General features: G+C 48.5%; 1 protein-coding gene across 1 annotated transcript in view; it reads right to left on the reverse strand.

Moving 5' to 3' along the window:
- Positions 1-20,071, reverse strand: part of SPON1 (spondin 1) — a 279,569-nt gene extending 259,498 nt beyond the window's left edge. The window contains exons 1-2 of the mRNA XM_060177124.1: positions 19,834-20,071; positions 7,320-7,426 (exon numbers count right to left, since the gene is read on the reverse strand). Coding sequence (XP_060033107.1) covers positions 7,320-7,426; positions 19,834-20,071 — 345 coding nt within the window. The remainder of the gene's footprint in view (positions 1-7,319; positions 7,427-19,833) is intronic.
- Between the last annotated feature and the right edge of the window lie 1,329 nt (positions 20,072-21,400).

Here is a 21,400-nt window from a genome sequence, read left to right on the forward strand (position 1 = left end):
AAGTAGCTATAAAAAAGACTTGTTTATATAATGCTGATGTGGGCTGTCTTCAGACATACATCCCTTTGCTTCCTTTTTTCTTCTTTAAAATATGTTTATTTTCTTTATTATTGGATAGACAGAGACAGAGAAATTGAGAGGGGAGAGGAAAAGACAAGTAGACAGATAAACAGGGAGACCCCTGCAGCCCTGCTTCACCACTTGTGAAGCTTTCCCCCTGCAGGTGGGGACCAGCGGCTTGAACCCGGGTCCTTGTGTCTATAATGTGTGCGCTTAACCAGGTGAACCACCGCCTGGCCTCATTACATATCCCTTTATAATGAGGCTTTGTGCCTTTGATCATCGAATTCTTACCTGAACTAATTAATGCCTAAGGGCCTTAAACTAAAAATAAAATAAAGCAACGGTATTATAAATTAGCAGCTTTAAATTCTGTGGATGGAGTCAATGCCTGCTCTGGGCGGAGTACAGTTTGAAATGTCAGTGCCAGAGAAGCAGGCAAGGCAGATAAGGCCTCTACTTTTTTTTTTTTTAATTTAATTTTATTTATTTATTCCCTTTTGTTGCCCTTGTTGTTTTATTGTTGTAGTTATTATTGTTGTTGTTGTTGGATAGGACAGAGAGAAATGGAGAGAGGAGGGGAAGACAGAGAGGGGGAGAGAAAGACAGACATCTGCAGACCTGCTTCACCACCTGTGAAGCGACTCCCCTGCAGGTGGGGAGCCAGGGTTCCAACGGGGATCCTTACGCCGGTCCTTGCGCTTTGCGCCACGTGTGCTTAACCCGCTGCGCTACAGCCCAACTCCCAAGGCCTCTACTTTGTGAAGCTCACAGCTGAGTGGAAGGGGGGTAGATGGGCGATGGCCAGATCAACAGGTGAAAGAGCACACCCATTTGCAAAGGGGGAAAGAACTAAGGCGGGGGGAGAGGGATGGGTGGTCTCCCACCATGAAGGTGGGGGTGAGAGCAAAGTTTCGAAGAGGGTAAGAGGAGCATAGCTCCCTGGGAAAGTACCACCTGGACCAAGACTCAGAGGCGACTGGAGTAAGCCCGGGCCCTGGCTGGGTCATGGGCATTCCTGGGAGCAATTTGTTTCCAGCAATCCGACTGCAAAGAATCGCTGAGTTGCTTTCATACGGGCAGTCCAGGCCTGCATTCCTTGTCGCTTTCAATCACCAGGAATACACACAGCCCATGAAAGCGAAGAGATTCCAGTGTCTTTCTCTCCCTCTGGCAGCCGGAGACAGATGCCCCAGTATGGGCCAGAGCTGGCCCATTTGCTACTGCAAGCAGACCAGTCACTTCCCCAAGCCCAGTTCCTTCACCTTGGGCCTTCTGCCTGGGTGGTGGGAGCTGGGACCCTGTCTCTCCCTCCCCACCCCCAGAACCAAGCAGTCCTGTTTCTTCTTCTCCCTCTGCATCTGATGAGACACGCCAAGTGTGCGGTCACGGTGTTTGTTGCCAGTGAGGAGTCTGGGCTCTCCATGGAAGGGACTGGAAGTTTCTAATCGAATCATGGCCTCTTAGGAGGTATTCAAAGGACTGAGAATGCAGTCATTTGCCAGATTTCAAGAGTAGAAACATTTTGTTGTGGAGGTGAAGTCACAGCTGTCATATTTAAAGGGAGAAAAGATGTTAAAAATAGGGCAGTGGGTAGATACCATAGTGGTTATGCAAAGAGTCTCTCAGGCCTGAGGCTCCAAGTCCCAGGTTCAATTCCCCCGTACCACCATAAGCCAGAACTGAGCAGTGCCCTGGTTAAAAATAAAAAATTTTAAAAATAAGAAGAAGAAGATGTTAAAAATAGTGGCGGGGGACATCCTGCTTCCGCCCTACTTGGTGAGTATATATAGGATTGCGTTTTTAGTTTAGTTTAGTTTTTAGTTTAGTTTTAGCATAGCTTGGTTTAGATTGTGCTGCGTCCTGCATGAATAAAGAGATACTGGTACAACCCAAAAAAAAAATAGTGGCGGGGGAGGGGGGCTGGGCAGTGGCACACCAGGTTAAGAGCACATAGTGTGAAGTGCAAAGACCAGCACAAGGATCCAGGTTCAAGCCCCTGGCTCCCCACCTGACATTAAGAGGGGAGGGGATCGCTTCAAAGTGGAACAGGTCTGCAGGTGTCTGTCTTTTTCTCTCTCTATCTTCCCCTCCCCTCTTAATGTCTGTCTTATCCAAAAAAAAAAAAATTTTGAAAAGATGGCCACAGGAGCACTGGATTCATAGGGCAGGCACAGAGGCCCAGCAATAACCCTGGAGGCAAATAATAATAATGATTATATATACATATACATACGGTAGAGCATGAGACTCTTAATCTCAGGGTCGTGGGTTTGAGCCCCACTTTGGGCGCCATTATGTCGTTTTCGCCAGGCTGGCTTCACGGGCAGGAGACAGAGATGACCAGAGACTTGTGGCTGAGCTGAGAACGCAGTTTAATCTTTATTCACGAGTGGGCAAACAGTCCAACACCTAATCACCACACAATGTGCTCCTCCATCTTTCTCCTCCCGCAGAAGCGTCAGGAACCCAGGAAGTACGTAGGATAGGGGGCGGGGAGAAGGGAGAAGCGCGAAAAGGCAAAGACTAAACCACAATCTCCCGGAGGAGGGGGGAGTGAGACCAAACCAATGTGAAGCATACCAACATATATGTATATATATGTGTGTGTATACATATATATGTGTGTGTGTATACATATATATATGTATGTATGTATACATATATATGTGTGTATATATATATATGTGTGTGTATACATATATATATGTGTGTATATATATCCACTCATCACTATATATTTTTTCATTGTCATTGCCTTGTAGTTGGTGGTCCTCAACTCACGTTCTACCTGATGAGTGCCGACTTTCTGTCATGCCTGCGGGCAGCAGAGGTGACTCAGGACTCCAGGAAGGACACGGGAGACCTAAGCAGGGCAGGATGACAACTGCAGGGGGTGAGAAAGGGAGGCTTAAAACCCTACACCACACCTGGAAGCAACCCCGGTGTCCAACCGCAGATGAGTGGCTGAGCATGGTGTGGTCTATATACACAATGGAATACTACTCAGCTATAAAAAATGATGACTTCACCATTTTCAGCTGATCTTGGATGGACCTTGAAAAATTCATGTTAAGTGAAATAAGTGAGAAACAGAAGGATGAATATGGGATGATCTCACTTTCAGGTAGACACTGAAAAACAAGATCAGAAGAGAAAACACAAGTAGAACCTGAACTGGAATTGGCGTATTGCACCAAAGTAAAAGGCTCTGGGGTGGGTGGGTGGGGAGAATACAGGTCCATGAAGGATGACAGAGGACCTAGTGGGGGTTGTATGTTATATGGAAAACTGGGAAATGTTATGCATGTACAAACTATTGTATTTACTGTTGAGTGTAAAACATTAATTCCCCTATAAAGAAATTTTAAAAAAAAAGACCTACACTGGAAGTAGGACAGATGAAATGGGGAGACAGCGGCTCACACCTCACCCCCTCCAGCCTCTGAAATAGTGGGACAGCCCGAGTGAATGCTGACTTAACCCACAAGGACTTGGATTGGGGCGGGGAGGGGGACATGAACATAATTAGCATACGGCTGACATCAGACTAACAGCACACCATGGACTTCCACAAACCCACAAGGGACTGTGTGTTTATGAGAAGTTATTTAAGTGGACGACAACCTGACTTCCCTGGACAGATGACCTCAGCAATGTATCCTGGAGCCCCACCTCCCCAGAGCCCTACCTGACTAGGAGAAGACAGAAACAGGCTGGGGGGATGGATCCACCTGCCAATGCCCATGTCCAGTGGAGAAGCAGTTATAGAAGCCAGATTCCACCTTCTGGTCCCCATAGAGAATTTTGGTTCATACTCCCAGAGGGATAAAGAATAGGGAAGATTCCAATGGAGGGGATGGGGTATGGAACTCTGGTGCTGGGAATTGTGTGGAATTGTACCCCTCTTATTCCATAATCTTGTTAAATCATTATTAAATCACTAATAAAATAAGATGGGAAAAAAAGGAATTATTTAAGTGAAGTGTCTGGTGGAAGTGACCTTCTCTTCCCTTGCCTGCGCCGCTTCTCCTCAGCACCCACCTTACTGCTCCGCCTCCCCAGGACCTGAACACACGTGTAGCTGAGCACTGGTAACTCATCTTAAAGACTCACAGCTCCTGCCATCATGACTAGTCCACATTTGCCCCTTTGTCTGTTTTACTAAATCACCACCATAATAAGCCTCATGTTTGTTTAACCCCATAGCATCAAAGCTGTGCTGAAGTATTTTATTTTTGGATTGCGATAAGGGCATGAATGTACAGGCTTAGTCCCTATCAGTGTCAACACTGCTTTCACTCATCTACTTTACCTCCTGACAGATAGTTTAACCATCTAGAAAACAGGAAGAGCAATACCGACATCACAGGGTTGTGACAATAATTTCTTAGAACAAAGCATATAAAGTCCCAGGCACAGAGACTTCGGAGAGACAGGCTGGGAGTATGGATCCACCTGCCAATGCCCATGTTCAGTGGGGAAGCAATGACAGAAGCCAGACCGTCCACCTTCTGCATCCCACAATGACCCTGGGTCCATGCTCCCAGAGGGATAAAGAATAGGAAAGCTATCAGGGGAGGGGGTGGGATACGGAGTTCTAGTGGTGGGAATTGTGTGGATTTATACCCCTCTTATCCTGTGTTTTTTGTCAGTGTGTCCTTTTTATCAATAAAAATTAAAAATAAAAGTCACAACAAATGCTAGTTTCCTCACTTAATATGCACATGTTGAGAGGCCAGTGTACTTCCTAGGTAGAACACAGATGCAGAACCAGGCTTCCTGGGTTTGAATCCTGGCTTTTCGCACTTAAAAGATCAGTGAGCTTAAGAAAGTTACTTGGTTGCAAAGATCAGATCAGTTCATAAAGGTAGGCCACTTAGAACAGTGTGTGGCTCACAAGCACTATGTGGGTAGAAGGGTCATTATTATCCTTATAGACCCTCCGTTGTCCTATTTCTGTTCCACTCTGGCCCTTCCAGGACTGGGAGAAGTAAGGAGAGGATGAACACAAGCAGGCAGGTGTCTGGCTATAACGGCGAGGTCTGGACTTTGGGTGAGCTGAGCCTGTCTCTTCACAATGACTAGATCCCAAACTCCAGCATGTATTGGGGGTCAGGCTGGAGGTTTGTGCAAAAAAAAGGGGGGGGATGGGAGTCCAACCTCAGATTTTCTCTTTTAAAAGGGATTAAAAAATGCCTGTGGGCAGGGAAGATAAATATATATATATATATATATATTTTTTTTTTTTTTTCCCTGCTTCCAAGATTATCACCTGCTCTACGAATCCACTGCTCCTGGAAGCTTTTTTTTTTTTTTTTCAAAATTTTGGATAGGACAGAGAAATTTAGAGGGGAGGAAAAGGTGGATAGGAAGAGAGAAAGATAGACACCTGCAGACCTGCTTCACCATTTGTGAGATGACCCTCCCCACCGCCCCACAGGTGGGGAGCCGGGGACTCAAACTGGGATCCTCATGTGGGTCCTCGTGCTTTGTCTCAGATGTGCTTAAACGGTGCTCCACTGCCTGGCCCCCAGAAAAGTTATTTTGTAGCAAGGTCTTCTGTGGAACTCAGAAATGGTACCAGTCTCCAGCAGTCAGCTGTGCAATTAAGAATTCATCTTGGGGGTCGGGCGGTGGCGCAGTGGGTTAAGCGCATGTGGCACAAAGCGCAGGGACTGGCGTAAGGATCCCGGTTCAAGCCCCCGGCTCCCCACCTGCAGGGGAGTCGCTTCACAGGCGGTGAAGCAGGTCTGCAGGTGTCTATCTTTCTCTCCCCTTCTCTGTCTTCCCCTCCTCTCTCCATTGCTCTCTGTCCTATCCAACAACGAATTGCGTCAACAAGGACAATAATAATAACCACAACGAAGCTACAACAAGGGAAACAAAAGGGGGGAAAAATGGCCTCCAGGAGCGGTGGATTTATGGTGCAGGCACCGAGCCCAGCAATAATCCTGGAGGAGGAAAAAAAAAAAAAAAGAATTCATCTGGAGTTTTATTTTTTGAGTTTGTATTATGTCAGATAACAATGGACCCCTCCCCCTAGGACAGTGGGAATTTGAAAAGAGAAATGGTTATAGCAAGTTTGGTCAGACCTCCTCCCAGGACCTCCCCCAGTTCTTCTGGGACATGCGCCCATAACTAAACCTCTAAAGGAGATGGTGTTCCTGGCACTTCCCTTGGAAGAATGTTCCACAGAGAAATATGACTCACTGTCAGGGCCTTTGTCTTTGAGATTCCTTTTCTTCTCCTGACCCACTTTTGTCTTGCTGTGCCCTTTTGTACAAAGTCACAGGAAACCTCCCCGGAGGAGAAAGCTGCTTTATGAGGACTGACATTTAAAGACCATTACCACCTCTTAAACTCAGCCCTGTTCATTTAGCCAAGCAAAGCATATTTAATTCTTTTTAAATCTTCCCTTATGAATCAATATCTTCATTCCCTTAATAGTCCTTTTCCTGTGCTTTGAATTCCCTCCAGTCTGGGCATCCTAAGCATTGGCACCACTATACCCCCAATTCCTAGTCAATCACAAAATAGCTTCACAGGAGGAACACTGGGGGCCTTGCCGGGGACCTGAGGGCTCTAGCTATCAGCTGCCCCAAGACATGTCAGCCCACAGAGCAAGCACAGGCATCTGCTAGGTGATGGAAGCCCCTGGAGGCCAAGTCCGAAAGTCTAAAGTTAGCTTTGAAACATATGTGAACTATGCTATTCTGAGTCTTTCAGATGGACATGGCCAACCTGGAGTAGGGTCAAGGGGACTGCAGGAGAAGCAACCTTAAAAACTTCTGTTTTAAGAGTGCCGGGTGGTGGCGCACCGAGTTAAGCGCACATGGTACAAAGCGCAAGAACTGAGTGGGGATCCTGGTTCAAGCCCCCGGCTCCCCGCCTGCAGGGGAGTCGCTTCACAGGCGGTGAAGCAGGTCTGCAGGTGTCTGTCTTTCTCTCCCCCTCTCTGACTTCCCCTCCTTTCTCCATTTCTCTCTGTCCTATCCAACAACAACAACAACAACAATAACAATGGGGGAAAATGATGGCCACCAGGAGCAGGGGATTCATAGTGCAGGCACTAAGCCCCAGCAATAACCCTGGAGGTGAAAGGAAGAAAGAAAGAAAGAAAGAAAGAAAGAGAGAGAGAGAGAGAGAGAGAGAGAGAGGGAGGGAGGGAGAAAGAGAGAAAGGAAGAAACTTCTTTCACTCAGCTTCTATAGATCCCAGCAAGAGGGACCACTGGAGAAACCCAGAAGGGGTCTTACCTGGAATGTTCCAGCATGGTCTTCTTCTTTATCCCCCTCTCTGCTCTCCTTGAGGGCAATTAAAGTGAATCCTCTGAAGTAGGAGGGAGGAGCCGCTGAAAGCGTCACTGTGGAGAGAAAAGAAAGCATCTTATAGACACAGGAATCAGCCGTCTTGTCTTCCACTTGCAAACAGATGGGTGTGGAGCCTTCCGTTAACAGCCAGGACCTACAGACTGAAGGACCAGCCGACAGTGGGAAAAGCTAGTCGAGTTCTGAACGTTCATCCTCTCGACCCAACTCCCTAGATGCTGAATTTCTATCTCATGTAGGAGTTCTTGAACTACGGTTGTGGCAGAATCACAGCTTGATGAAGACAGCCCTGGGTCAGAAAACCCAGTTTTGATAATTATCTGTTAGATTTCCATTAGTTTAGCCCAAGAGGAATCTAGCTGCTCATGGCACCAAGTCCTAAGAGGTATATTCTGAAGTATAGACTGCTGCATGTTCTTAAAAAAAAATAAAAATCCTTTTTAGGTCTTTCTACTTGCTTGCTGCATAGACTTCCCTGGACAGACGACCTCACCAATGTGTCCTGGAGCTCCGCTTCCCCAGAACCCCGCCCCACTAGGGAAAGAGAGAGGCAGACTGGGAGTATGGATCCACCTGTCAACACCCATGTTCAGCTGGGAAGCAATTACAGAAGCCAGACCTTCCACCTTCTGCATCCCACAATGACCCTGGGTCCATACTCCCAGAGGGATAAAGAATAGGAAAGCTATCAGGGGAGGGGATGGGATACGGAGTTCTGGTGGTGGGAATTGTGTGGAGTTGTACCCCTTTTATCCTATGTGGGTTTTTTTTTTTGTCAGTGTTTCCTTTTTATCAATAAAAATTTTTCAAAAATCCTAAGCCAGGCCTTCCACCTTCTGCACCCCATAATGATCCTGGGTTCATGTTCCCAGAGGGAAAGAACTGGTAAGCTTTAATGGAGGGGATGGGATACAGAACTCTGGCGGTGGGAACTGGGTGGAATTGCACCCCTCTTATCCTACAGTCTTGTTGATCATTATTAAATTTAAAGAAATCCTTTTTCCTGTGGGCATTCAGCTAGATCACACCACCTTGCACGCAGGTCATCTGCGTGTACCTCTATTTTGCGAGCAGAAAACCTCAGGAGACATCGCAGGTGCCACTGCCAGCCTAGCCAGTGTAAACTTTCCTCACGACCCTCTACACTTCCTCTCCCCTGTTTTTGCCTGTGGAAGACAGAGACTCCAGCAGAAGCCCCTGGTGTCCCATAAAGGCAGCAGAATCCAGGGACCAGGTAGTGGCACACCTGGTTAAGGGCTCACATCACAGTGCACAAGGACCCAGGTTCAAGCCCCTGGTCCCGACTTGCAGGGGGAAAGCTTTGCAAGCAGTGAAGCAGGGCTGCAGGAGTCTCTCTCTCTCTCTCTCTCTCTCTCTCTCTCTTTACTTCCCTTTTCCAATCAATTTCTTTCTGTCTCTATCCAATACTAAATAAATAAAACATTAAAAAAATTTTAAAAGACAGCAGAGTTCAAAAAATTGCGAAGAACCTGGATTTCTGAGTAATCACACAGACAACTGCACAATGACAGACACATCCACACTGTACATTGCACAAATTAGAAATAAATGAATATCTCAGGAGACGGACTGCTACAGTAGGGGCCAGAATCTATGCCGTATCCTTTTTCCCACAGCTACCCCGAGAACTACTCCAAAGAACTCCTCCTGCATTAGAACCTCCCGCTAGGCTCTTAGTGATAATGACCACCCCTCCCCTTAGTCTTCCCAACCCTCCTGAAATCAAAATCTTTCATTGCATTTTTTTTTTTTTTGTACTACAAGAATTTTTTAACCCATTTTTTCCCCAGTGGACTGAGATCCAGAATGAAACATGTCTGCTGGACTTTCCTAATCAAAACTCAAAATGAAATCAAAGATAACTCACTGGGTGAGACCAATCTAAGCTCCCAAATCCCATCAAATACACCTAGCAGGCTAGTCCAAGCAAAGCCCAAATTGAAGAAGAAGAAGAAGAAGAAGAAGAAGAAGAAGAAGAAGAAGAAGAAGAAGAAGAAGAAGAAGAAGAAGAAGAAGAAGAAGAAGAAGAAGAAGAAAAAGACAATTCTTTTGTCTAAAACAATCCCAGATCTAAACAAGGATGACTTACTACTGGGTTGTGCTAATCAAAGGACAAAAATTCTATCAGCGATAACTCCCTGCAGTAAAAAACAACCAACACCCCCATTGTCATAGGGAACAACTACTGGCTATTCTGAGAAAAGCCCCAAGTGATGGTAAGGAAGATAATTCTGCACATTAGAAGCCAAGACTTCACACCTGAGGGTGTAGGTTTGATCCCTGCACTACCGTCACTACCCTACGCAGACTTCAGCAGTACTCTGGTCTCTCTCATAAAAATAAGCAAATAAATCTTACCCCTCACTCCTCTCCACCCCCCAAAAAAAGCCAAAATAAAACTGAAGATAATCTCCTGCGGGTAAGTCAATCAATGATTCCTATGCAAACAATTTCAACGGCTAGACTATCACAATTAAAGCAAAATTGTGACGCGAGAACGTACTGGACTAAACCAATCACAGGTCCAAAATCTAATGAAACACAACTCCTGGACCAGTCGAAAGCCCAAAACAAAATCAAGATGACTCCCTGGGCTCACCCAGTCATCGGCACCAAATTTAAGCAGAAGTTCTCTTCCAGGGAAGGGGTACAGGGGGTGTTTCCTGAGTGGCTGTCATACCCTATTCCTTGACCCGGACGGGCTCTGGTAACATGGGTGCATTGAATGTGATAATTCACTGTCTTGCATGGTTTGTTTGTTTGTTTGTTTGTTTATTTATTTATTTATTTATTTTTACCAGAGCACTACTCAGCCCTGGCTTTGTGGTGGTGTGGGGGATCGAACCTGGGACTTGAAAGTCTCAGGCATGAAAGTTTCTTTGCATAACCATTATGCTATACCCCCACCCATAATCAAATATTTTTTAAAAAACACTTTTTTAACTTTATTATTGGATGGAGACAGAGAGAAATTGAGAGGGGAAGGGGAGATAGAGAAGGAGAGAGACAGAGAGAGACACCTGCAGCCCTGCTTCACCACTTCTGAAGCTTCCCCCCACCCCTGCAGTTGGGGACCAAGGGCTTGAACCTTGGTCCTTGTGCCCTGTGATATGTGCGCTCAACCAGGTGAGCTACTATCTGCCCCCCTTTATTTGCTCTTAACACAGCACCCATGATGGAGTCTCTAGAGGGTGAGCTCAGCGTGCCATTCCCGTCCATAATCACCACTGGTGATATTACACATTACAATTTGAGGAAGAAGAAGAGGTCCTGTCTCTCCAGAGAATTCTGTCATAGGACTGTCTCCTAAGAGGAACAAATGTGTAGTGTTCTGAGTCCCAGTCGTGAAGGAGATAAATAATAGAATCTCCGTTCTAATGACTCCTCCCAAGAGATGCCATTAAGAGACCCACAAATTCCAAGAGAAAAAGATGCTTATTATGGATTTTTTAAAAGTCCATTCAGAGATATCTTGTGAACATATACAGAGACGTGCTTAACACTAAAGATTTCAGGTTAGAATCCCAAAGCTACCGTGAGTGATGGGACCTCTGACAAGCTGCATGACCTCTCTGCTGCCTTGTTTGTAAAAGCAATGCCAGACACTGTATTTTTGGAATGAATGTAAATATTAGATAAACACTTCTCATAGTACCTGCCACGCAGGACTCAAGAGGGGGCTGGGTGGTGGCGCACCTGGTTAAATACTCACATTACAGTGCGCAAGGATCCAGGTTCGAGATCAAAACAGGCTGGGGCTACGGATCAACCTGCCAACACCCATGTCCGGCAGAGAAGCAATCGCAGAAGCCAGAATTCCCACCTTCTGCACCCCGACTCCCTGAAGTTCCCTTGCTCTTTTTAAGATGCTTTGAATACTGTGAGAGAGTTAGAAACTATGTCTACGTTGCGCTTAGGAAAGACCTCTGCCGGTATCACCTAGCCCCTCGTCTAGACAGAACAGCCCCGACTCTCTCTGGTTCCGTGCGGACACTCTGTCAACGTGAGAAACTGTACCAGCAAGAGCTGTGAGCTCAGAACAGGCTCTGATGAAATGTCCTGAGCGCCCTGGCACCTCAGGGGCACAAGAAAGGATGGAACCACTGCATGCTGGATGAGTCAAAACAGAGGACGCAAGTCCTATTTTAGATCATCTGGGGGTCGGGCAGTAGTGCAGCGGGTTAAGTGCACATGGTGCAAAGTGCAAGGACTGGCTTAAGAATCCCGGTTCGAGCCCCCAGCTCCCCACCTGCAGGGGAGTCGCTTCACAGGCGGTGAAGCAGGTCTGCAGGTATTTGTCTTCTCTCCCCCTCTGTCTTCCCCTCCTCTCTCCATTTCTCTTTGTCCTATCCAACAACAACGACATCAATAATAATTACAACAACAATAAAAAAGGGAAAATAAATAATAAAAACAAACAAAAGAAGATAATCGCAGCCACTTGCTACTCCCTTCAAATGAGGTCTGCACGCAAAGGAGCAGGAGAGGAAGGCTCACAGCTCTCATCCTACCCCACAGTGAATATTCTGCACCTGTCAGGTCAGGGTTCAAACATAAACAGACCGACTATTTACCTGGTCTCCCCTTGGAAGGAACAAACAATTGAGAGGTGCTCTACTCACTGGCCAGGTTGTTGTTATTCCACACTAGCAAAACTCTCTGGAGGAGGCGTATAAACAAAACCGAACAGAATGGGAGATACATGCCATATATGATGGGGCGGGGGCTTCACGGCTCTGGGAGGGTACAGGGGAGGGGAGAGAGCATAACCACTGCACTAAGGTTTTCTCCGATGCAGTGAGGGCTGGGCTTGAACCGGTGTTGCGCACATGACAAAGCTGGCAACCTCCAAGGTGAATATCTTGTGACCCTTAAGAGGATTTTTTTTTCACTGCTCATGGGAATGTCAGTAGGTCCAGCCCCTGTGGAGAGCAGTCTGTAGAACTCTCAGAAGGCTAGAAGTGGACCTTCCCTGTGACCCAGCAATTTCTCTCTCCTGGGGATAGATCCTAAGGAACCCAAAACGCCCATCCAAAAAGATCTGTGTACACCTGTGTTCATAGCAGCACAATGTGTAATAGCCAAAACCTGGAAGCAACCCAGGTGTCCAACAACAGATGAGTGGCTGAGCAAGTTGTGGTCTAGACACACAATAGAATACTACTCAGCTATTAAAAATGAATTCACCAAAGGGCCGGGTGGTGGCGCACCTGGTTGAGTGCATATTACAATGCACAAGGACGTGGGTTCGAGTCCCCGGTCCCCACCTACGGGGGGAAAGCCTCATGAGAGGTGAAGCAGGGCCGCAGGCGTCTCTCTGTCTTTCTCCCTCTCTTATCAGCCCCTTCCCGCTTGATTTCTGGCTGTCTCTATCCAATAAACAAATAAAGATTCTTAAAAACTATTTTAAAAAATGAATTCACCTTCTTTACCCCACATTGGATGGAGCTCTAAGATATCATGTGAAGTGAGATAAGTCAGAAACAGAAGGATAAATATCGGATGGTCTCACTCACAGAAGTTAAAAACAAGATCAGAAGGGAAAACACTGAGCAGAACTTGGACTGGAGCTGGCGTATTGCACCAAAATAAAAAAGCCTCTGGGATGGGGGGAGGGTTCAGGTCCTGGGACATGATGGCAGACGAGAACCTAGTGGAGGTTGTATTGTTATGTGGAAACGTTACACATGTACAAACTATTGTATTTTACTGTTGACTGTAAACCATTAATCCCCCCAATAAAGATATATTTTTTAATTTCTTTATTGGGGAATTAATGTTTTACATTCGACAGTAAATACAATAGTTTGTACATGCATAACATTTCCCAGTTTTCCATATAACAATACAACCCCCACTAGGTCCTCTGTCATCCTTCTTGGATCTGTATTCTCCCCACCCACCCCAGAGTCTTTTACTTTGCTGCAATATGCCAATTCCAATTCTGGTTCTACTTGTGTTTTCTCTTTTGATCTTGTTTTTCAACCTCTGCCTGAGAGTGAGATCATCCCATATTCATCCTTCTGTTTCTGACTTATTTCACTTCACATGAATTTTTCAAGGTCCATCCAAGATCGGCTGAAAACGGTGAAGTCACCGTTTTTTACAGCTGAGTAGTATTCCATTCTGTATATAGACCACACCTTGCTCAGCCACTCATCTGCTATTGGACACCTGAGTTGCTCCAGGTTTTGGCTATTACAAATTGTGCTGCCAAGAACATATGTGTCCACAGATCTCCAATAAAAATATTTTTAAAAAGAAGATTTTTAATGATAATTTTGACTTAAGTGGGTTTTTGCTTTTGATTTTTTTTTCTTTCCATAGTCCCCCTTGCATTAATCTTCAAATGGGAGAAAACTCCACTCTACTCAAATTATTTTTTCCTTTTCTTTCTGAATGCATATCCCCATCTTCCCTTTAAAAGTTTATTGTCCCTTTCCCTCTCTTCCTTTCCTCCCCATCCCCTCTCCTTCATGCCTTTACCCCCACCCCCATAACATCTTGAGAGAGAAGAGACGGAGTAATAGGTCACTGTAACATGCAGGCCCATTTCTTTTCTTCTATATGAAACCTATCTCCCCCGCCTCCCATCAACATTCCTTTCTCTACTGACTCATGGAGCTGGTTCTCCAGTTCACATGTGTTGAGAAGATTCAGCTGACAACTTGTCACTGTGAGTGAACATGGCTGTGTGCATGTGACCCACCATGCACCCCTGGCCCCCCACAAAGTTTTCCGTGGGCATGTGCTGTCCAAACTAAAAGCTCCGTTCTCCAGGCTCCCTCGCAGCTCTGCATGACCACGAGGCGAAATGCTCATCAGGAGAGTGTGTGTGAACGTGCAGGGTTAAATTTCTGGGCCACAGCACGGACAGAAACTTCTTGCCCTCCCCCTGCACAGTGACTAAAACTCAGGTGGACCAGTAGTGACCTACCTGCCATCTTGCAGGCATTCTCGTCAAAGTTTAATTGCATTAACTGCAGGGCTTACTTTTTCAAAGCCGCTAGAGAAGAAATAGCTTATTTCAGAGGCCTCAAGTTTTCAGGCCTCAGATTCTACGTATGTACTTTCAGAGATTTTTTTTCCTCCAGGGTTATTGCTGGGCTCAGTGCCTGCACCATGAATCCACCGCTCCTGGAGGCCATTTTTCCCCCTTTTGTTGTAGCCTCGTTGTGGTTACTATTATTGCCATTGTTGATGTTGTTCGATGTTGGATAGGACAGAGAGAAATGGAGAGAGGAGGGGAAGACAGAGAGGGGGAGAGAAAGACAGACACCTGCAGACCTGCTTCACCGCCTGTGAAGCGACTCCCCTGCAGGTGGACTCCGCTGCGGGTCCCTGCGCTTTGCGCCACATGCTTAACCCACTGCGCCACTGCCCGACCCCCCATTTTCAGAGATTTTTATAAGCACAGTCATCTCACGTCAGCCTGTAAAAACAAAAGAGTCAGTGTAGGGTTTGTTTTGTTATCCAACTTGTTTCTGCTTCCCCCACAGACAAAAGGACTCGGGTAAAGACTGACAAGGTTCTTCATGTATCTAAATGAGTCCTCTGGTCTGTGAGGGTAATGCAATAACAGAAAATGAATGAATGAATGAAAGAAAGAAAGAAAGAAAGAAAGAAAGAAAGAAAGAAAGGAAGAAAGAAAGGAAGAAAGAAAGAGGGAGGGAGGGGGGAGGGAGGAAGGAAGGAAGGAAGAAAAAGTGGGGGGTCAGGGCAGTAGTGCAGCGGATAAAGCGCACAAGGCCGAAAGCACAAGGACCGGCGTAAGGATCCCGGTTCGAGCCTCCGGCTCCCCACCTGCAGGGGGAGTGAGGGAAGCTTCACACTTGGTGAAGCAGGGCTGCAGGTGTTTCTCTGTCCCTTTCCCTCTCTATCTCCTCCTCCCCTCTCAATTTCTCTCTGTCTCCATCCAATAAATAAATTAAAATGGCAAACAAAAATTAAAAAGTCAGACATCCAGACTCAACAATCAGCTGTGACTATGGACATGTCAATAAACTTATGAGACTCGGTCTCCTCACCTGTCAAATAAGAGTGAAACCGCCTCAAAGTAAAGGCTAAGAAACTGGGGAGGGGGAGGTCAAGAAAGAGAAAGAAAGAGACACCCATAGCACTGTTTCTCCACTTGTGGTGCTTCTCCCCTGCAGGTGGGGACCAGGGACTTGAACCATCGTCCTTATGCACGTTCGTGTGTGGTATTCAACCAGGTGCATCACCACCTAGCACCCTGTAGAGTGTTTTCAAATCCATTCATGTTTATTTTCAAGATAATCATTTCCATATATATATATATATATATATATATACATTTATATATATATATTATGAAAGTTTCTTTTGATGTAGATTATTTCCGAATCTCAGCAATATTAGGGGTGGGGATGGAGGGGAAAGTGCTCTCTCTCTCATTTTACAGAGAGGAAGAAACTGTGCCTCAGGTGACTGAGTGGCTTGAGGACACACAGGACCTTTGTGTGTGAGCAACAATCGAAAGGAAGGCCGACAACACCACAGCCTGTACGTACTCTTCCAACCAGCCGAAGTTGGAACACTCACCCTTCTAACAGAGTGCGCCCCGCAGTGGGAATCAAGAGAAGGAAGCAGAGCAGCTTTGGGGGATCTCCAGGCCTCGTGGTGAACAGTACCTCTCCCAGTTATGCTGGAAGTTGGACCAGCTTTTGAAATCTCCACTGGATATTCTCTCCCCCCATCAAGTTCCTTGAAACTTCCCTTTTAAAGAGCATCTAGGAAAAGCTGTTCTCATTAGCCTGGCTCTGCCTTTATTTTCCTAATAAACAGACCTTGGGTCAGACAAAAGAGCCTCTTTTCCGTTCAATCAATTCTTCCAACATTTCAGCTGATTTTCTCCTACTTGGCTTCAAATTGTGATCTGGGAATGGCTGGTCCTGCAAATCGTCCTCCTATGAGGGAAGCCCCTTGAGGGTCCTCAACTTGTTATTTTTAATCACTGTAATCTCCTTTTCAAAGGAGGCTGCGGTCAGAAACAGAGCAGGCCTTTCAGAGCTTTCTAAAGCACAATTATTGCAGAAGGGGGGGGAGCTGGGGAGAGCAGGAGGGAGAGGGGAGGAGGAAATCCAGGGAGAACTAACAGCTGGGAGAAGGCTGAATAATAAATAGCCCCACGGTGGAGGAAAGACCTGGTGCTTCAATCTGTCACTCAGAGCAGCAGCTTCATCACAGGGCAGGGTAGACAGAGAGGAGGACATGGGAAGCCGAAGCTCTTTGGAAGTAGAACTGGAATACTGGGGACAAAGATTTGAAACAAAAAAGCATTTTACTGATTCCAAGGTTGGGGGGGGGGGTCTCAATCAAGAAAAACAAAATAACCAAGAACACAGAACCCCAGGGAGAACACTAACTTCCGCAGTCCTGAGGAAATAGACTGGGAAGATTGCGCTAGATTTGCTTGAACATAATTATTCTAAGAAAGTGAAAGCCAACAGAGAATGTGCTAGGCTAGGCCATCATCCCTTCTTCTTTCTAACTTGGAATGCTGGAGTCAGGGTAGTTACTCAGAGACTCTCAGCATGGTCTTGTAGGATTTTATTTTATTTTTTACCACCAGGGTTATTGCTAGGGCCTGGTAACTACATGACTCCAACACTTTTAATGACCTTTTTTCTTTTTTTTTTTTTTTAAGTAGAGGGTGAGAGATAGGGGCAAAACAGAAGAAGAGAGAGCTGCGGCACTGATTTGCGATTTATGAAGCTTCATCCCTGCAGGTGAGGACCATAGTCTTGAAACCTAAGCAGATCTTTATGACTTCAGCCACAAAAAAGAAAGGAAAGGAAAAGAAAGGAAAGATTATTGCCCCATTTCTTATCCTGGGAAGGGGGGGAGTAAGCTAGTCACAATGGCAGGTCACAGTCCCAAAAGTGGCTGGGAAAAAACATCTAGTGTCCCCCCAGCCCAGTCCCAGCAAGTGTCCATGAACCTGGGCAATCCTGGCACCTCTCTAGCCAGGTGACTACCAGATCCCTCTCCTCTCCCGGCTGGACTCAGCCACTGCCAAACACTGAGGATCACTCTCTCCTCTCACCGAGGTCCATGTCTGCACAACACTCTCATCTCTAACACTATTTCCATCATCACACACCAAGACCCCAATGCCATGTCACCCCTTCCCACCCCCACCTTCTCCCAGCTTAATGGTTATGCAAGAAGACTTTCATGCCTGAGGCATCATAGGTCCCAGGTTCAGTCCCCAGCTCCCACCATAACCCAGAGCTGAGCAGTGCTCCACTATTAAAACCTATAAAGATCTTGTATTTAACTCAACTAACAAACACTGCAGACTTGCTGTATCTCGGGAACTCTCCTTCCTTCCTTCCTTCCTTTTTTTTTTTTTTTTTTTCCTCCTGTATTTTATTGCTACCAGTTAGCTCTGGGGCTTGGTGCCAGCACTTACGAATCCACCGCTCCTGGTGGCCATTTTTTCTTTTTTCTTTCTAATTTTTATTGGATAGGACAGAGAAACTGAGATGGGAGGGGAGATTTAGGAGATACAGAGAGGGAGAAAGCTAGACATCTGCAGACCTGCTTCACCTCTCCTGGGGCATCCCAGCCCCCTCCCCCTTGCAGGTGGGGAGCAGTCCCCAACCAGGGTCCCTGAGCTTGCTGCTACCTGTTCCTAACCAGGTGTGCCCACCACCCGGCCCCCCGGGGAAGTTTCTTTGTAAACTCTTAGAAACCCATGCCAGAGATCGGATGAATGAGAGGCTCCCACAAGGTCACACAACTACTCAACATTAGCAGTCCCTTTGACGCCAAGGCCACCGCTTCCCCCATCACAGGGACGGAGCTGGGGCAGGTTTCCAAGTCCTAGATTTCGGAGGAGACTAAGGAGGGGGCACACTGGGATAAGCGCACACAGTGCGAAGCGTGTGGACTCACACAAAGATCCGGGTTCGAGCGCGGGGCCTCCCCACCTGCAGGGATGTCATTTCGCAAGCAGTGAAGCAGGTCTGCAGATGTCTGTCTTTCTCTCTCCCTCTCTATCACTCCCTCCTCTCTCGATCTTATCCAATAAATAGAAAGGAAGGGGGAAAAAAAGCCACAGGAGCAGTGGATTCGTAGTTCAGGCACCGAGCACCAGGGATACCCGGAGGGTGGGAGTGGGAGGCAAAATAAATAAATAAATAAATAAATAAATAAATAAATAAATAAATAAATAAATAAATAAATGACTAAGGAGAATCGTGGGTTCCACCTGCTTCTCTCCAGTCCCAGGAGAAGGCGGAAAGGCTCCTTGCAGCTCGAGGCGGCCGCGGACCCCGTCTCCCTCCCTGGCCCGGTGCATCCCAAGCGCAGCGCTCCTGGCCGCCTGCTCTGAGTATCCGGACGGGGACACGAACCCGGGGACACGCAGCAAGCGTCCCGAGAAGGGTGGCCCAGGCCAGGCGCCCGCTCAGCCCGCCCGAAACTTTCTCCAGGGTTGTGGTGGTTCCCGCTGCTCCGCCCGGGACGGTCCGGGCGCCCGGGAAGCAGCCGCAGCCTCCCAGTCTCCCTCTCCCTCTCCGCTTCTTTCTTTCTTTCTCTCGAGCATTTTTGCCCTTTAAAATCCCCCCCCACACACACACACACACACTTTATAGGACAGGACAGAGAAAAATTGAGAGAGGAAGGGGAGACGCAGAGGGAGAGAAAGACAGCCACCTGCAGACCTGCCCGCCCCCCCCCCGCCCCATCCACCTGGAAGCGTCCCCCCCCCCAGGTGACCCCAGCAGCCGCTCTCGGGGCCAGGCGGGGAGGCGGTGGGCTTGGGGGGCCGAGCCCGGGGGGTGGTGGTCGACCCGCCGGTCCGGTCCGCCCGCCCCAGCCTCGCCCTGCGCCCTGCGCCCTGCGCTCCGCGCGGATGCCCTCGGGGTCCCAGGGGCGCGGGGTCCGGGGGCGGCGGGAGCCGGGGCGCCCAGGCCTGGGGGTGGCGGGGGTGGGGTCGGGGGAAGGGCCTCGGGGGGCACCGGGGGGGGGGCTCCCCTTCCCTTCGCGCTGGGACCAGGGGAGGGAAGCCCGGAGTCTCCCGGCTCGCCCCGCCACCCGCGCGACTTCCTTCCCGGGACCCGAGTCCGAAGCGGCCGGCGGCTCTGGCTCCCCGGCTCCCCGCGCCCCGGCTCCCCGGGCTGGGCTGCAGGAGAGCGCGGCCGCCCGCCGCCCTTGGAGGAAGGGGGTCTGTCCCGCGCGGCCGAGCGCCGTCCTGCGGGGGTGGGGGGCGGGCAGAGCCGGGGGCCTCCACCCCGGGGCGCGCCTCCCCCGAGCGGCCCGGGACGCCGAGCGGAGCCCGGGGCTGCAGGCCGGAGGTCGGCGGCGCCCCCTCCCCGTGCTCGCCCTCCTCGCCCTCCTCGCCCTCCTGCTCCGCGCCCCCGGCGCCCCGGCGCCCCGGCAGGCGGCCACCTACCGCGGTAGCTGGTGCCCGGCTTGTAGCGCTCGGGGTCGCCGTCCACGCGGAGGCTGAACTCGGTGTGGCCCTCGCGCCGGGTGCCCGGGGCGCGCAGGAGGCGGCCGCACGAGCCCTCGGACCTGGGCGGCTTGTCCAGCGTCTCGTCGGCGAAGGCCAGCGCGGCGGCCAGGGGCAGCGCCAGCACCAGCAGCGCGGGGCGCCGGCTCAGCCTGGGGGGCGCGGGGCTGCGCCTCATCCTCGCAGGGCCGGGTGTCGCCGCCACGCTCCGGCCCGAAGGGGTCCCCGCGGGAGCCGGGGCGGGAGCGGGAGCCGGGGCGGGAGCGGGAGCCGGGCGGGAGAGCGCGCCGCCGGGGCTGGGCGGCTGCGGAGCTGCGCTGTGCCGCGCGGAGCCGAGTGAGCGCGGCCGGCGAGGAAGGCGGGCGCGGCGGGCGGCGCGGAGGAGGCGGGGCGGCGCGCAGACTGTGCCCGGAGCCCCCGGCGCGGCGCCGTTTTGTTTCCCAGCGCCGGTGTTTATCCGGCGACGCGGCACCGCCGGGGTCTGCGCAGGAGGAGCGACAATTCCCAGGGCGCAGGGACGCTGCCAGCGGACGCCCTGTCCCCCCGGCCCGGCCCCCACCGCCACCGAGAACTTGCGGGCTCAATCCCGCCCAGGGTTTTCCTTTCTTTTACTTTCTTTCTCTTTTTCTTTCTCTCTCTCTTTCTTTCTTCCTTTCTTTCTTTCCTTTCTTCCTTTCCTTTCTTTCTCTTCTTTTCTTTCTTTCTTTCTTTCTCTTTTTCTTTCTCTCTTTATTTCTTTCTTTTTCTTTCTTTTTTTCTTCCTTTCTTCCTTTCTTTCTTTTTCTTTCTTTCTTTCTTTCTTCCTTCCTTTCTTTCTTTCTTTCCTTTCTTTCTTTCCTTTCTTTCTCTTCTTTCTTTCTCTTTTTCTTTCTCTCTTTCTTTCTTTTTCTTTCTTTCTTTCCTTTCTTTCTTTCTTCCTTTCTTTCTTTCCTTTCTTTCTTTCCTTTCTTTCTCTTCTTTTCTTTCTTTCTTTCTTTCTTCCTTCCTCTTTCTTTCTTTCTTTCTCTTTTTCTTTCTCTTTCTTTCTTTCTCTTTCTTTCTTTTTCTTTCTTTCCTTTCTTCCTTTCTTTCTTTCCTTTCTTTCTCTTCTTTTCTTTCTTTCTTTCTTTCTTTCTTCCTTCCTTCCTTCCTCTTTCTTTCTTTCTTTCTTTCTTTCTTTCTTTCTTTCTTTCTTTCTTTCTTTCTTCTCTCCTGGGAAGAACCTCATGGACGCGGGTGCACCAAGGACAGAAAGACCCAACTAACTTGCTTACTTTCTCTCTTTCCTTTTTTTCTTTCTTTCTTTTTTGGCGAGGGCGGGGGGAGTTTGCACACCTGCTTTGAGTGTAGCTGCAGGTGGAAGGCAGAAAGACCCAACTAACTAACTCTCTTTCTTTCTTCCTTTTTTTTTTTTTTTTTTTTTTGCCTCCAGGGTTATCGCTGGGGCTTGGTGCCAGAACTACGAATTCACTGGTCCTGGAGGCCATTTTTTCCATTTTTGTTGACCTTGTTGTTGTGGTGGTGGTTG

This window comes from Erinaceus europaeus, chromosome 17, assembly GCF_950295315.1.
Source record: "Erinaceus europaeus chromosome 17, mEriEur2.1, whole genome shotgun sequence".
NCBI classification, from domain to species: Eukaryota; Metazoa; Chordata; class Mammalia; order Eulipotyphla; family Erinaceidae; genus Erinaceus; species Erinaceus europaeus.